The sequence below is a fragment of the Girardinichthys multiradiatus genome, chromosome 23 (assembly GCF_021462225.1).
Source record: "Girardinichthys multiradiatus isolate DD_20200921_A chromosome 23, DD_fGirMul_XY1, whole genome shotgun sequence".
In the NCBI taxonomy this organism is placed as follows: Eukaryota; Metazoa; Chordata; class Actinopteri; order Cyprinodontiformes; family Goodeidae; genus Girardinichthys; species Girardinichthys multiradiatus.
The window spans coordinates 37,224,869-37,241,828 of record NC_061815.1 but is presented as its reverse complement, the minus strand read 5'-3'; the positions used below and the strand labels follow the sequence as shown (position 1 = coordinate 37,241,828).

The 16,960-nt window shown below is 38.5% G+C and overlaps 1 protein-coding gene across 5 annotated transcripts in view; it reads right to left on the bottom strand.

Moving 5' to 3' along the window:
- Window positions 1-16,960, bottom strand: part of diaph2 (diaphanous-related formin 2) — a 555,642-nt gene that overhangs the window by 216,905 nt on the left and 321,777 nt on the right. For all 5 annotated transcript variants that reach the window (XM_047353019.1, XM_047353022.1, XM_047353021.1 and 2 more), the window contains 3 exons: window positions 14,386-14,487; window positions 10,529-10,768; window positions 406-535 (listed from right to left, as the gene is read on the bottom strand). In XM_047353019.1, the coding sequence (XP_047208975.1) occupies window positions 406-535; window positions 10,529-10,768; window positions 14,386-14,487 (472 nt within the window). The remainder of the gene's footprint in view (window positions 1-405; window positions 536-10,528; window positions 10,769-14,385; window positions 14,488-16,960) is intronic.

Here is a 16,960-nt window from a genome sequence, read left to right as displayed (position 1 = left end):
TATTTTAGTCCACAAACACAATGGCTGGCAGCCTCAGTCAAGTACATAATTAGTTGAATTAGATTAAATGACCAATTACGAGACTAACAAAGTAAATAAGCCCAAGGGGATTCAACCGAATGCCGGAGAATGGAATTAAAGTAGAATTAGATTATTGACAGGGAGAATGACAGCACGGTTCAACTATACAGCTCTATTTCTGTCACAAACAGAGAAGGCTAGTTGTCCTCGAAGGAAATGTGCATGTGCAGGGTTTTAATGTTTTACAAATATATGAAAAAAACTGTAAACAGGAACTCATATTTGCAGACGGTTCTGGTTTCTGCACAGTGAATGTGTTTTCCTATCTCAGGAAGATATGCATTACTCTGTGGAACACAAGCTCATAAAAACAGGGAGGCATACCTTTGCTGGCACTCTCCACGTGCTCCAGTTCATCTGGAAACCTCAAAATCTCTGGATGATCCACTTCGCACTTCTCAACCAGAAAATGGAGAAGTGTTGTGTTGTGACTGATGGATTTTGTGTCTCGTAGCTGAGAGAAAAAAGAGAAACATTGATTTAATCACAGTTTTTGCAGGTGTTTGGATCAAAAAAGGAAAAACCTTATAATAAAAAAAAAACTAACAATGAATAAATTGAGGTAAATCTACAATATAAATACAACAATTCAATTAGCAGCTTTTCAAGCCTAAAGAAATAGAGATGTGCTAAGCATTTTAGATTGGTTAAACTTCTTCAGCATTATAATTCTGTCATGTTAGTTTAAACTTGCCTAAAGCTCAGACTTTCTGTGAACTTTAACTTTTAGCAGTCAAGGTAGACAGAGGAAGTAAATCCTCCAAAGTAACAGTTGACGGTATTAAACCGTTAAGGCGCATGACTTCACAGCTTTAATGTTCTGACAGACAAATAAAAAACGGATCATCAACTGTTGCCTGTGTGTGTTGTTATTGCATCTTTATGACACATTGTGCTGGCTTCAATTAATAAAAAAATCTTGTGAATATAAAAAATTTCTTCCGAACCCTGAGGTAACTGGTTCAGTGTCATTGCTGTGAAATAATAGGTTTCATGCAGGTGAAACTAGGTTTTTAAAATTATGTCTTTGGAGCAGCGAGTTATAATCCCGCTCCTCTCAACTCCTCTTGCAGCAAATGTAGAAACAGGACATCTGCATGGATGACTGTAGACTGCAAGTTAATTTTACTTTTTATTTTTATTTTCACATATTAAAATCACAATGTCCTTCACAAAGGGCATAAAAATGAAAACATCAAATTAAAACATGATGAAGAAGACAAAAAAACAAAAAACAAATTAAGTATATGTTTAAATGGAGATTATAGAGCCTCTCTGCACCTGAACAAAGTAATCTCTACAATCCTACAGTCAACAAAGCTTCCTGCTCAGTGTCTGCAGAAATAACGTACATAAATGGCCGTTTTGGACACCACATGGGAAAAAGCCAGGGTAAAGTAAAATGTTTCGGGACAATCACTTCTGTGTTGCAAAGTCACAATGCGTCTATAGAGGTCTATACAACATGGATGTTTTAACCTCATCTGTCTGCCTGTCAAGAGGTCAAAACTTTACAATCAAAATGTAAGCACTTAGTCTAAGTATAGAACTGATAGTAGTACCCTGGTGTGTCTAGAGCCAACAAAGGTACAAAATGTGGAGAATATTTATCTCCACGAGTTGTCAAAATGACTAAAGACATACTATGTTGAGAACATGTGTAAAACATGGCAAATAGGTCAAAAATAAATCGTTGGAATGGTACAAAATGCTATTAAAGAAGGGATGAAATGAAATGAGTACAAATTGATGTGAAGCCAAACGCAACCTAAAAACCTGCACACCCACAGACCCTTAGTATAGCTGGCAGTAATTTAAATGTCTCGATAAATCTGTGAAATAAAAGCAGTTTAATTCAAAGATTAAACTGCTTTTACTAAAAATGTTGACTCTTTATTTGAGAAACAAAAAAAAGATTAGTGTGGTGATGATGTGAATTTCAAGTGGCCATTTCAGCAAAAGGACTGACTACATTTCAATCCTACTGTACAAACACTGATTAATATCGTGGAGGGAAACGTTTTTGGATTGCAAGTGACCAATTATGCTTGTGCTTGGATCCGGCCTTTCCAAGAAGAAAATTATGTCTGTACAAGATGGGTAGGGTCAAGTAGTGGTCAGTGGTCATTATGGTAGGACTCACTGATGTAATTTCTGATGTTTACAACAACAACAACAAAAAAACAATGTTCTAAATAACATCTCACACCCCTGAGAAAGTGAAAAGTACACCACTGTATCAGCAGAGCACCTGTGAGTGCGATTCTTCACATCAGTGCACAGAAACTTGTTCCATATTCATTCCCCACCGTGACTGCAATTCAGTTTGAATGGCATGCTGGGAAAGCTAATTAGCACAACACAGTTCAGTGTACTTGCACTGATAAAATCTGTGCAGTAAACAAGGTGCAGTTGGAAATGCCCACGCATGTGCATGCAAATATATGTGTGGATTTGCTAAGTGACACAGATTTCGGTAATACTGAAACAATTACAGAATACTCATACTGTAACACTAAGAGGATTTGACAATTTGTCCTGTCTGATAACACTTATTGAGAGAGCTATGAGTTACAGTCATGAAAATGAATTTTGGAATAGTGCAAGTTCAGACAAGCCTCATGTTTGGGAAAAACAATGCATCTCTCACACACTGATTCCACCCCACAACTATCAGAAACAGTTTGATTTATAAACATCCTAGTGGAGTAGTAGCGGAGGACAGAGTGTATCAACAGGTTTTAGCATATTGTCCCAACCTTCGCTGACAAAATGCGAATATCTGAGCTCAGCTGGTGCTCACATAGAGCTGGAGAATGGGCACGATGGGGTTTCATTGAGAGCAGTGGGTGTACATAGATACCCCGTTGCTTCAAGTAATATGGTTAAATTAGAATTACTCGTTGAAACCAGAGAAATATGGTCATTGTGAGTTGAGCTGATTACCGCTAAAAGACTCAATGAATTACACACAACAATTGGTTATAAAATCTACAGAGGGCCTCTAAAAGAGCAGCAAGGAATCAGTATAAAGCCAAAGACGTTGAATAATATTCATACATGTCTGGTCTTTGACTAGGTCAATCTAACACCTGAATTTGCTATAATCCAAACCATCCATTGTAGCTCTGGCTTTATGTTTATGGTTGTCCTGCTGGTAGGCAGCCACCCTCCACCCTAATCAATGAGTGTTCTTTCAGACTCTTCCCACTGTTGGCTCTTTTGATGTTCTCATCAACTCTGACCACCTAAACAGAAACCCAGCATGATGCTAAACAACCCTGTTTCATGGAGTGCCCTAACACCACTACACGTAGTTTTCACATCTTGCCCAAAGTTACATTTTGGTCCCATCTGCCCAGAGCACCTTCTTCCATGCCGTGTTCTGCAAATTTTGCAAACCAGGCATATTTCCTTTCCACTTGAGATCACGTACTTTTTTGTTCTGGTCAATCACATAAAACCTCAATACAACACACTGAAATCAGTGGCTGGAAATAGGGCTACACAATATATCAGAAATAATCGTTATCCCACCATCACTGCATGCAATATGCATAATGCCAAGAACATCTTTAAATTCAATTAAGGTCAGGCAATTATTTAAGTACCATGGATTCCTGCTCTGTGTGTCGGTGAATGGTTTGGTGACACTGGTTTAATGCACAATAAAACGTTTTAGAAGATGAAGAGATTATAAAGTGTTGAAGTCTGCAAGAAACTGGAACTAAGCTGTTTGAGATTGGTAAAACAACAGATGTCCGCCAGAAGCAACTCTTTCAATAAACCTTTGTCATTGAGATGGAAATGTTTTTGTGTTTCTTTGTTTTACAGTAGCTGGATAAACAACTGATTATCTGCAGCCTGTTTGTTATGAGGCCAAAGCAGAAACACATGAACACTTTTTAATCGTTTATTTTCCACGAGTCGTATCGTCATGACATTAACCAATATTATTGCATATCGTCTGTTTTCCTAATATCTTGCAGCCCTAATCATAATGGGACACAACGTGAAAAAGTCAGAGTTGTATGAATACTTTTGGAAGACACTTTAAAAGTATGTGCAACTGCCATGGCTTCTTGAACCTGGCATAGATTCAGTAGTCATAACTCGGCTCATTTAATCAAAAACTGAAAGCAACTGGTTTTTATTAAGGGGTGTGAGAGAAAGTGGTATGATTACAAATGCGTACCTCAATTTTATTTGTGAACAATGTTGTAAACCAAGCATCCTTTTCCTTTCACTTCCCAATCATACACTATTATGTGCTGATATGTCACATGAAATCCCAGTAACATACAATGATGTTTGTGGTCGTAACGTAGCGTTCAAGAGTAATGGTTACTTATGCAGGTCAGTGTACAGGGGTTGGACAATGAAACTGAAACACCTGTCATTTTAGTGTGGGAGGTTTCATGGCTAAATGGGACCAGCCTGGTAGCCAGTCTTCATTGATTGCACATTGCACCAGTAAGAGCAGAGTGTGAAGGTTCAATTAGCAGGGTAAGAGCACAGTTTTGCTCAAAATATTGAAATGCACACAACATTATGGGTGACATACCAGAGTTCAAAAGAGGACAAATTGTTGGTGCACGTCTTGCGGGCGCCTCTGTGACCAAGACAGCAAGTCTTTGTGATGTATCAAGAGCCACGGTATCCAGGGTAATGTCAACATACCATCAAGAAGGACGAACCACATCCAACAGGATTAACTGTGGACGCAAGAGGAAGCTGTCTGAAAGAGATGTTTGGGTGCTAACCCGGATTGTATTCAAAAAACATAAAACCACGGCTGCCCAAATCACGGCAGAATTAAACGTGCACCTCAACTCTCCTGTTTCCACCAGAACTGTCCGTCGGGAGCTCCACAGGGTCAATATACACGGCCGGGCTGCTATAGCCAAACCTTTGGTCACTCATGCCAATGCCAAACGTCGGTTTCAATGGTGCAAGGAGCGCAAATCTTGGGCTGTGGACAATGTGAAACATGTATTGTTCTCTGATGAGTCCACCTTTACTGTTTTCCCCACATCCAGGAGAGTTACGGTGTGGAGAAGCCCCAAAGAAGCGTACCACCCAGACTACTGCATGCCCAGAGTGAAGCATGGGGGTGGATCAGTGATGGTTTGGGCTGCCATATCATGGCATTCCCTTGGCCCAATACTTGTGCTAGATGGGTGCGTCACTGCCAAGGACTACTGAACCATTCTTGAGGACCATGTGCATCCAATGGTTCAAACATTGTATCCTGAAGGCGGTGCCGTGTATCAGGATGACAATGCAGCAATACACACAGCAAGACTGGTGAAAGATTGGTTTGATGAACATGAAAGTGAAGTTGAACATCTCCCATGGCCTGCACAGTCACCAGATCTAAATATTATTGAGCCACTTTGGGGTGTTTTGGAGGAGCGAGTCAGGAAACGTTTTCCTCCACCAGTATCACGTAGTGACCTGGCCACTATCCTGCAAGACAAATGGCTTAAAATCCCTCTGACCACTGTGCAGGACTTGTATATGTCATTCCCAAGACAAATTGACGCTGTATTGGCCGAAAAAGGAGGCCCTACACCATACTAATAAATTATTGTGGTCTAAAACCAGGTGTTTCAGTTTCATTGTCCAACTCCTGTATATGTCCTACTGTGAGGACTCCGTCAGGTGCTAGATGGTGTGAGAACATGCTGTATAGCGACAATGCTGCAGTTGGGATCCTACTCAATTTTCAACCCTTTTTATGGGCATTTCTTTATGCAGATCATTATTTATGTCAGAGGCCCTGAGCATCAGCGAGCAGCATCCATTACCTTCATCCACAGTAGCTTACATTTTACCTTCAGTCTCAATTTCTTTTCACTCCTATTCAACAAAATATCAATAGTAAACAAAGGCTATAGTCACAATATGTCACATCGCATCATATTTTAATGAGGCAACTAGAGGTACTTTATAAAAAAATTCCAATTTCAAATAAAGATTTTCATTGGATGTTGACCGAAAAACAATACCCCATTGTTGTGTTTTGGATATGATTCAATTCCCAGCGTAAACAGCCCTGAGGTAAAATTATTCCAAATCCCTCACTAGTGAGTGCAACACATCCATTTATAAAATCATTTAGAAAGTTAAGCTATACTCCAAGGAAACAAGTCTGTCTATTAGCATATTTATCACTTAAAAATAAATAAATAAAGCAACAATTAATGACAGAGGAAGATGTGATAGGAATGGAAAATCCTCATATTAGCAGGATTGTTGATCGGTCAATTTAACTCCTAATGCCAAAACAGCAGCAGAGAACAAATATATTTTATTGCTGCTTATGAAGCTTTATAAGACTGAATAACTAAAACAAATATAGTGCTTGCATAAAATTACAAATATTGCCCCATCAGTTCTGCCTACACAAGAGAAACTGATACAACAGATGCATGTCCTTTTATCAGGAAGTGTATAACCAGACTGGTAATTGTGGCAGGTATTGAAACATAAAATAAATATATCCCTTTGAACACATCGACTAATTTTGGATATATGCACTCAAGTACTTAATAGACCTGCCCCTTTTGCTGTACATAAACTGAACATGAATCATTTCCATTTGGTGTTTAATTATTGAACAGAGCTGATAAACATGCTTTACCGACTAACTAAAGAATAAATAAAATGGAGGAACACAATTTCTTCTTTATATCTTCAATACCCTTGCAAATTTGTATTCAAATACATCTTTACACTGTTATATTGACCCAAATGAAATACTTTTTTCACAATTTCTCCCACCTGAAGTTGTTGCTGGAATTTAACTCTGTTTTCAAACAAGCCATTTTTATTTTTATTTTTTTTTTAATATAAAATACAGATTTATTGAGATGCACCTGTACATGTAAATTGTAATTTTTGGATAAATAAGCGTCTCTGCCACCTATTCTTGATATAATTTCTTCAGAGCTCTTTTTTTGCATTAGGTACTGCTTTCAGTTTCCTCTATCCAAGCACCACTGAGGCATTTTCAATAGTGAGAATGTCTCACACAGAGGATTTTCGGTTTAGTGCAAGTGTTTTTTAGCGAGTGGAAGAGCTTCATTCCAGACATGATTCCGTGGGCATTCTTCCGTGCCCATGAGCGGAGAGGGCTTATGAGAACAGGCTGGCTTTCAGGAAACTTTCCATTCCACACAAAACCAGAATTAAAGCGGGGGGCTAAACATTGAAGCTGAAGGTGGGTCAGAAGGGGTCCTTTCTCTCTGCACATTCCCATCATCAACCTCCTCGCTGATGAGCACATTAGGTACCCCAGACCCGACACCCGGGGGGCCATTTACTTGATTGACTAAAGTGAGAAAGCTTACTTTTTCTTTCTTGTCCATCAATAATGGCCCAATCAGCCCCCCGAGGCGTTTACCGGCTCTACACCAACACTCCACACTGATTCTTTCGGCTTGCATGAATACTACACTGCCTTCATCACAGGAGAGCTGTTTCTACATCATGCAAACAGGATGTAAATCTGCATTGAATGGGGGTAGTCTTCACAATGCATTTTTTGGTCTCTTATCAGGATTTCCCTCCCCTAAGTCCATGTAAAGCTGCAAGGAGAACTGTTGTTTTTTTCTGTTTGTCACAACCCACAAAAAACACTAATCATCTAGTTAAAAATGAACAGTGAAACTTATCATACAGTGTATGAGATTACTGTAGGTTCACTAATCTTGAAAACCAAACACATGTCAGCTCTGAGATCCTGGGGGCAAAGGGCCACACTAACTGAGAACAGAGTTACTTTTGAGAAAACACTAATGAATGCTGTAGACAGAAACTGGTTTATTCTAAATAAAAAACATGTGCAGGCCATACTGTAGTTCAGTTACATTCAGCAATACCAATATTATTCTTATATTAACCAAAGGTCCCTTGGACAACTGCAAATGCAGTGGTTGGTGTTCAGTCTGCTGAGACTTACTGTCCTGCAGAGGTATCAGTGCCGCTTGAAATTTTCAGATTTTGTCTTATTACAACTTCAAACTTCCACTTTATTTTATCAGAATACGTGACAGTACTTTGTGTTGGTCTGTCACATATTCTGATAAAATATGTGGTCTGTCACATATTTTATCAGAATATGTGACAGACCAACACCACGTACTGCGTATGTATGAAGTGGAAGGAAAATATGATTACATTCTTTTCCAAATAAAGATCTGATTAGTGTGGTGTGTATTTGTTTTCAGCCAAATTAAGTCACTACTTTGCAGAACCAGCTGTCACTGTAATTACAGCTGCAGGTCTTTTGGATTATCTCTCAACCAGTATTGAACTTCTTAAGACTTATACTTTGCTCAAGCTCAGTCAAGACTGGATGGAGACCCTCTAGGCACAAATTATACATTGGATTTAGAGGTGGGCTTTGCCTGGGCCATTCTAACACATGTATATGCTTTGATCTAAACCTGCTACTAAAAGGTGAACCTCCACCTCAGTCTTGTGTCTTTTGCAGCCTCAAACAGGACTGGCCTGTATTTAGCTCTTTGTTTAATAATATTGTATTTATATTGAGATTAAATTACACTGAGGCAGACTATTTTATCAAGCAGGTTGTAGCAGGGTAATGTGGTGTAGTGGTAGCACTGGACTTTATTTAGCGAATATCTGAACAAAGAGAGCTGAAGACAGGACATAGACACACATGCATTTTATTTCATTTTGCCCTTCCATCGGACTATGCGCTACCTTTTATGACATAAAATCCAAATTTTAAACAGTGATAAAATATGGAAAAGTTCCAGAGATACTTTTGAAAGGTACTTTATGACCATCTGCATGCCAGCATGGTCGACTCAATTTGGCTCCAAGTCACAAAGCCCAACTCTGCTTGCTTGACTGCAAACACAGCACCCAAATATAAATGGCAGCTTTCCTTTAGACATTTTTATGCAGATTGTGGTATATAGTAGGGATGCATTTAAACTATAACAGCATTAGCACTAGTCTTATATCAGATGACTTTCTAGAAGATATACTTACTTAACCATTAAAGTGTTCTTGTGTTTATTGCAGTGTTTTATCCATAAAAGCTATAAACATTTGAGCATAAAAATGTTCAAAGCTTGAACTGTCTTACTCTGCAATCCTGCTCAAAAATAAATATTGTCAGATGTTTTCAAAATAGATTATCTGAAAGGTTTAAGTTTTGAAGCACATTGCTAATTATGATTTACACAGAAAGCAGTGATGTGTATTTGACATTTTCCCTCGATACAATATTTATACTATGTTGAGATAAAAAGATATCAGAAACAATATGACTAGCTCCAAGCTAACTCATTCAAAGAATTTAGTTTGAAAGGTATTAAAAAACCTGTCAAAAAGTCTGGCTATTGAAGATAATGACGTGCTTTTACAGCTAGCAACTACCAGTAGGGAGCATGTTTTTGTTTATTAGTCTCTTTTTTTTTCTATGTTACGCGAGTCGAACAGTCAAACACCCACTATTCAAGCTGAGAGACTAAATGTGTCTGCTATATTTTGAACAACTAAAAGTTTACCTATTAGGTGATTAGAGATTGCTTCCTGTGATCTGTATATGGAAAGCTTAAAAACATCCATGTGTAACACTAATTTTGTTTGCTGTAGGGAGATTGTTCATTGCTTCAGTTATTATGTATGCTAACGTGTTTGCTCTTTTACATCAGTATAATTTTGTATGTTACCTATGTCAGGATCTGCCATTTTTGGTTTTTTGTTAGTTTACTTTTTCTCTGTTAGGTGTTTTTCTGTTCCTTCTGATTAGTGGTTACTTCTGTTAAGTTATTACTTTCTAGATTCTTGTGTTCATGTGTTGGTTTATTTTCCTTTTAGGTCAAAGTTTCCCCAGGTTTTGTTATCTAGTCTAGTTTCTTTTTGCTCTGTCCCTCTTGTTTACCCTTCCCTGCAGTCAGGTCTCATCAGTTGCAATTAATCACATTCCCCTCTGTCTCCCTGCTACCCGGTTCCTCACCTGTTACCATTTACCTCTGATTGCTTTCCCCTCCCTCTCATTGGTCCATACGCCACCTCCGTCTGTATATTAGTTTGATTGTTTTCATTGTTGCTCACTTAGTCCTCCTGTTTACTTCCATGTTGCCATCCTGCTTCATGTCAGTGTTCTAAAGATCCGTGTAAGTGTTGCTTACCTTTATTATTAAAAGAGAAGAATCCTTTTAGTGTGGCTATGCTGCTTCTAGGTGTTCATCTGTATTATGGTCCAAAACAACCCAGCTCTATGACAACCTAGCTGTGTGTGCAGAATCAACACTTGAAGGCATTTAATAGAATGCAATAACTGATTTCCAATTTCCAAGTGGAATTTAAAATTTTTTTTTTTTTTGGTGAATTTCAGATGACCTTTTCCACAAACTACTAAAAGCACTAATCCCATCTCGTCTCTGTTTTGTTAGCGCCTTACCTTGCACAGGAAGTTGATGTTGAAACCAAACGTCTGTGCGTTCCTTGACCCAGCATTCATGTAATTTCCAACAAGCAATGTAAACTCCAGCAGTTTGCTCAAGCCTTCGCTCTTCTTCACCTCCTCGCAGGCGAACGTCACATTCATGATGTCTGGCCGGATGTTGTTCACCTGTTCCTCGAACGTCAGCTTGAACAGAATGGCGTTGAGACGTGGCCGGAGCAGCTTTACTGAACTCATCTGTGAAGGTGGAAAGAAAAATTTTGTAGCAACTTATTGTCTTGTAACAAAAAATATCCAAGAGTGTCGGCAACCGATGACTGATTATGTCTCAAAGTTTCTTGCTGAGGTGTTTGTAGCACTTTAACTTTACCATGGGGCTAGAAACAACTTCAATGTACATTATTGGGATTTTTGGGAGAAAACAACACAAAGTAGTGTGGAACTTTAAGGTGGAAAGAAAACATACAAGGTGTTAACATTTTTCCGCAAAGTGCGATGTGTGGTATGCAACCCAGTGCATTTTTGGTATAAATACAGCTGTTCCATAACTATCAAGACATGCCTGCCTACCCTAATCTAAGGAGATAAAAAAGGAGACCAACACCTTTCAATTTTTGGCCTACAAGCAAAACACCATATGCGGCAGAAAACTAATGCTGCACATGCCTCTGAACACAACATTCACCCAGCAAAACATGATGAAATGGCAGCATTATGCTTATTGAATGTGCTTCTTCATCAGGGAAAGGGAAGCTTGTCAGGATTGATGGGAAGATGGAGGGAGCTAAATTCAGAGTAATCCTGGATGAAAACCTGTTAGAGATTACCAAGGACTTGAGACTCGGGCCTTCCAGCAGGATGACCTTGAACATGCAGACAGAACTAGAAAGACATGCTTGAGATCAAATGTTGAAATGTTAGAATGGTGCATCAAAAGTCCAGACCAAAGTTCAAGTAGGAACGTTTCGCAAGACATAAATATTGATGTTTAAAGAGACTACACTAAATCTGACTGTGCTTGAGCTATTCTGCAAGGAAGAATGGGCATAAATGGCACAGACATACCCAAAACACCTGTAGCGTAACTAGAATGAAATGTGGTTCTACAAACTATTGACTCAGTGGGACTGAGTGTAAATGCATGTTACACTTTTCAGTTTTTTATTTATATAGAAAAATTATGTATCAATTTCCTTCCACTTTACAATTATTGACTACTGTGTGTTATCACATAAAACCCTAAGCAAAAATCCCAATAAAATACTCCACATGTGAAAAACGTCAAGAGGTATGAATACTTTCATGAATACGCATCATGAACCCCAGAGGCCAATCATGTGGCAATGAAATTTCAGACATTTTCTCCTACAACTGAAAATCTGTCGTTGTGTCACCATTTGTTGGAGTTTACTGTAATGTCACAAAAATGACCACAATTTAATCTGTGGAAACACTCATTGTACGCAGTGAATACTATTGAAATCCAGCTATATTATTATAATATTTTCAAAATTATGCACCACTTTGTGTTGTTGGTCCATCACATAAAATTACAAAACATAAAATGATTTTGCAACTTTTGCAAGGCAAATTTAAAGTCTCACATTTTGTCTTTCACCTTCATTATTTTTTTTTATTAAAGATTTTATTTCATCTATTTATGTTCAATTTGTTTTCCAATTAATTAGGTTGGCACTGTGAAAACAATAAATATTGTTAAACATGTTTTGTTGATGATAATCTTTCCTTACTAATATTTAACAGTTTCATCATAAAATGTAAATTAGAAAATTAGAGAAATTAGGTAATTAGAGAATTTAAGCATATCATATGGTATGTATCAACACAAATAAACTGACTTATGATCTTCCTCCCCTCCAGTCCCCTGCACACATGTTGGGAATGCACACACACACAGATCAGCACCCCCAGCCCCAACCCACAAGATCTGATTTGAATACAATAGGCAGAGATCACGTTGAAAGTGACCATGTTGGTGACAGCTCAGGTAGAGGAAAGCTAGAACATCTGTTATTTCCCAGGAGAACTAAAAGTCTCTGCAGTGAGGAGCTGCTTCATCAGTGGGGGGTGGGGGGGTCACAGCAGAGGTTATATCCCAAGGTAAAGTGCAACCTCTTGCTTTATTATGTCTTCTAAAAACAAGACAGCTTTCGATGAGTGAAAAGAAGCACTAGTTGGATGACACGAGTCGGAACATATTTTTTTACTTAGGGTACAGTTTACCTCTGATCTTAATCTGAAGATTATGTTTAAAGATAATGTCTCTGTTTTTCACTGTTTGGTAGTCATTCAGTAAATGGATGGCAAGAGCTGTTAATTAAAAAGTAATTAGAGCTGTAACTAAATGGAAAGGTCAGATCAGCTTGAAGATGCACCTCCTGTCACAGATTTCAGTCATTCATATTAGTGTGATAACCCCAGTAAAGCCACAGGGTATAGAGATAGCAGTAACACAGGTATGGATGTTGTTGAATTGGGGCTTTTAACTATCGGTTCAATCGTTTTTCTAGGGTTGAATATTTATATAACAGGTAAAAATTACACATTTTATGTCCAGAGAAGACGAACGATGAGCCATTTGTTCACAACGCCAAGACAAATGTGTGAAAGAGTCTCAAGCATGGTAATGGCAGGGTCATGCTGTTTTTTTGTTGCCTGTACTGGTGCATTGCACAAAATAGAGTGATGAAGATGTAGGGCTACCTCCAAGCTCTTCAACTTTATCTTAATTCAACAGCTAGACACCTTAAACATATACACAGCTGGGTGTTTTAACACCCACAATCATAAACACACGTCAGAATTTCTTCTGCAATGAAAAGGCAGGACAATATTAAGCTCCTGCGTTGGCCTACATAAAGCCTGACTTCCACCTATTAAAGATCTATGGGCTGCTTTTAAAAGACGGGTCGGTGGCAGGAAACCAAACAATTTAAGTTAACTTTACCATTTCTAATTAAAAGAACAAACAAATATCAAACCAGAATTATACCAGAATTTTGTTAATGGCTTTTTATATTGTTGAAGATGATTGATGAATAATCAGTGTACCCCCAGAAACACCCATTAGGGTAGGTAAATATCTGACCTCTCATAGATCTACAAATTATATTTTCAAAATGCATCCTTCTTTTCTAATTATCATGCAAAAAATATGAATAGTGTTCATTAGCAAGAGATGTATAAAATATTACAGGAAGTATATCTCAACACATAAATCATTCTGTGTTTAAAAACTCTTTTTATGAGTAAAACAAACAAGTTACTTTCTTGAGACCACCTTTCAAGTAGACTATACATAACTAACAGCTTATCTATCATGCAGCTGGGAGAGATCGAAATTTTGGATGTTCATTGTAAATTGAGAGGACTATTGGGATACATCACCAGGATAGTTGCCTACAGCTGCATGCTTTTCAAAGACCTTTAAACAGGCAGGAATCATAGCCTCAGGGTGTAGTTGATCATGCGATAACATTGATAGCTGATGTCAAAGACCGGCATCCACAAAGTACTCAACGCCCATCAAAACTGATTGAACTGTTCTTTGCTCAAGTCAAAATGACTTAACAAAGCCTCTGTCATTTGGAGACTGAGCTACCAGTTTTGATGGTATTTGGGAGCTGCTGAAGCTTTTGTGCCGTCACATTATTAAATTAAAATAACTGCAACGCAAACATTCTTGATCCTGATTTACTGACCAAACAGAACGTAATACAAAAGAAATAGCACAATGTTTAACTGTGCATGTCTGAAAGTGTTTGAGTATAAACTAGGAGCATGACTGGATACACTGTTTAGAAATCCACTCGGAGATAGCTAATTATACTTACCACAATGCCGAACTGCTCTGACTCCACGAGCTCCTCATATTCACCTTTTAGTTCTGCTAGAGCGCTCAGTTCTTTCTGCTCAGGCAAGTTCTTTATTAGGTTCTGAAAATGAAAGAACACATACACAGAAAAAACAAAGTTTTAATGCTGTTCTCATTTTCTGATAAACCAAAATGCTTGAGAGCTTAGCTGAAAACAAAGAAACAAATCCAAAGATTGACAGTGTTCTTTTTGAATTTTGTCAAATTAAAAAGCTTTTCAAATGAGCCTTTTGTAGAACATTTATGTTCTTTTCAGACAGCATGTGTTGTAAGAATATACAGTATTAACCTGTTCTGCTTGTCATATGGTGGAAAAACTAACATAGGTGTAAGTGCACAGAGCACCTCCCATCTAACCTTTCACACAAAAAACTGCTTTGTATTATTTTTGTCTGATTGCTGCTAAATAAATCTTAATCTGAAACATATGCAGTATATCATCGCTTATTTATGGAAAGGTAAGTAATTATTTCTTCAGACAGATATTTGATTATGAATTAAACTGATTGATATACAGCTGAAAACATTTTTACATACAATCAAAGAAAAGACAAGCCACTGTTTGACACTAAACCATAATAAACTTTTTCAAATTCAGATGTTTAAACACATTTCCTAAGATTACATTTTCCTTTCATAAAACTGCCTTTTAAATTGCATTAACCTGTCACATACTTTGGAAATCCTTTCACAGACTTCTCAAAATAGTTTGCTGGAATTTTGACCAAATCCTATTGGCAGAACTGGCAACATGCTTAGGCTCATTGTCCATTTGAAAACCACAACTGTGCCCAAATTTTAACTTCATGGCTGATGTCTTGAGATGTTGCTACATGGTGTAATTTTTGTAAAGTTCACCAGCCCATCCTGCTGCAACACACCCACAAAACACCATGCTGTCAACTCTGTCCTTTACAGTTGAGGTGGGTTTCTGAGGCTTGCAAGCTTGCCTCTTTTTCTCTAAATGTAACATTACAGGTCCTTCTCAAAATATTGCATATTGTGATAAAGTTCATTATTTTCCATAATGTAATGATGAAAATTTAACATTCATATATTTTAGATTTATTGCACACTAACTGAAATATTTCAGGTCTTTTATTGTCTTAATACAGATGATTTTGGCATACAGCTCATGAAAACCCAAAATTCCTATCTCACAAAATTAGCATATTTCATCCGACCAATAAAATAAAAGTGTTTTTAATACAAAAAACGTCAACCTTCAAATAATCATGTACAGTTATGCACTCAATACTTGGTCGGGAATCCTTTTGCAGAAATGACTGCTTCAATGCGTCGTGGCATGGAGGCAATCAGCCTGTGGCACTGCTGAGATCGTATGGAGGCCCAGGATGCTTCGATAGCGGCCATTAGCTCATCCAGAGTGTTGGGTCTTGAGTCTCTCAACGTTCTCTTCACAATATCCCACAGATTCTCTATGTGGTTCAGGTCAGGAGAGTTGGCAGGCAAATTGAGCACAGTGATACCATGGTCAGTAAACCATTTACCAGTGGTTTTGGCACTGTGAGCAGGTGCCAGGTCGTGCTGAAAAATGAAATCTTCATCTCCATAAAGCTTTTCAGCAGATGGAAGCATGAAGTGCTCCAAAATCTCCTGATAGCTAGCTGCATTGACCCTGCCCTTGATAAAACACAGTGGACCAACACCAGCAGCTGACACGGCACCCCAGACCATCACTGACTGTGGGTACTTGACACTGGACTTCTGGCATTTTGGCATTTCCTTCTCCTCAGTCTTCCTCCAGACTCTGGCACCTTGATTTCCGAATGACATGCAGAATTTGCTTTCATCTGAAAAAAGTACTTTGGACCACTGAGCAACAGTCCAGTGCTGCTTGTCTGTAGCCCAGGTCAGGCGCTTCTGCCGCTGTTTCTGATTCAAAAGTGGCTTGACCTGGGGAATGCGGCACCTGTAGCCCATTTCCTGCACACGCCTGTGCACGGTGACTCTGGATGTTTCTACTCCAGACTCAGTCCACTGCTTCCGCAGGTCCCCCAAGGGCTGGAATCGGCCCTTCTCCACAATCTTCCTCAGGGTCCGGTCATCTCTTCTCGTTGTGCAGCGTTTTCTGCCACACTTTTTCCTTCCCACAGACTTCCCACTGAGGTGCCTTGATACAGCACTCTGGGAACAGCCTATTCATTCAGAAATTTCTTTCTGTGTCTTACCCTCTTGCTTGAGGGTTTCAATAGTGGCCTTCTGGACTGCAGTCAGGTCGGCAGTCTTACCCATGATTGGGGTTTTGAGTGATGAACCAGGCTGGGAGTTTTAAAGGCCTCAGGAATCTTTTGCAGGTGTTTAGAGTTAACTCGTTGATTCAGATGATTAGGTTCATAGCTCGTTTAGAGACCCTTTTAATGATATGCTAATTTTGTGAGATAGGAATTTTGGGTTTTCATGAGCTGTATGCCAAAATCATCCGTATTAAGACAATAAAAGACCTGAAATATTTCAGTTAGTGTGCAATGAATCTAAAATATATGAATGTTAAATTTTCATCATGACATTAT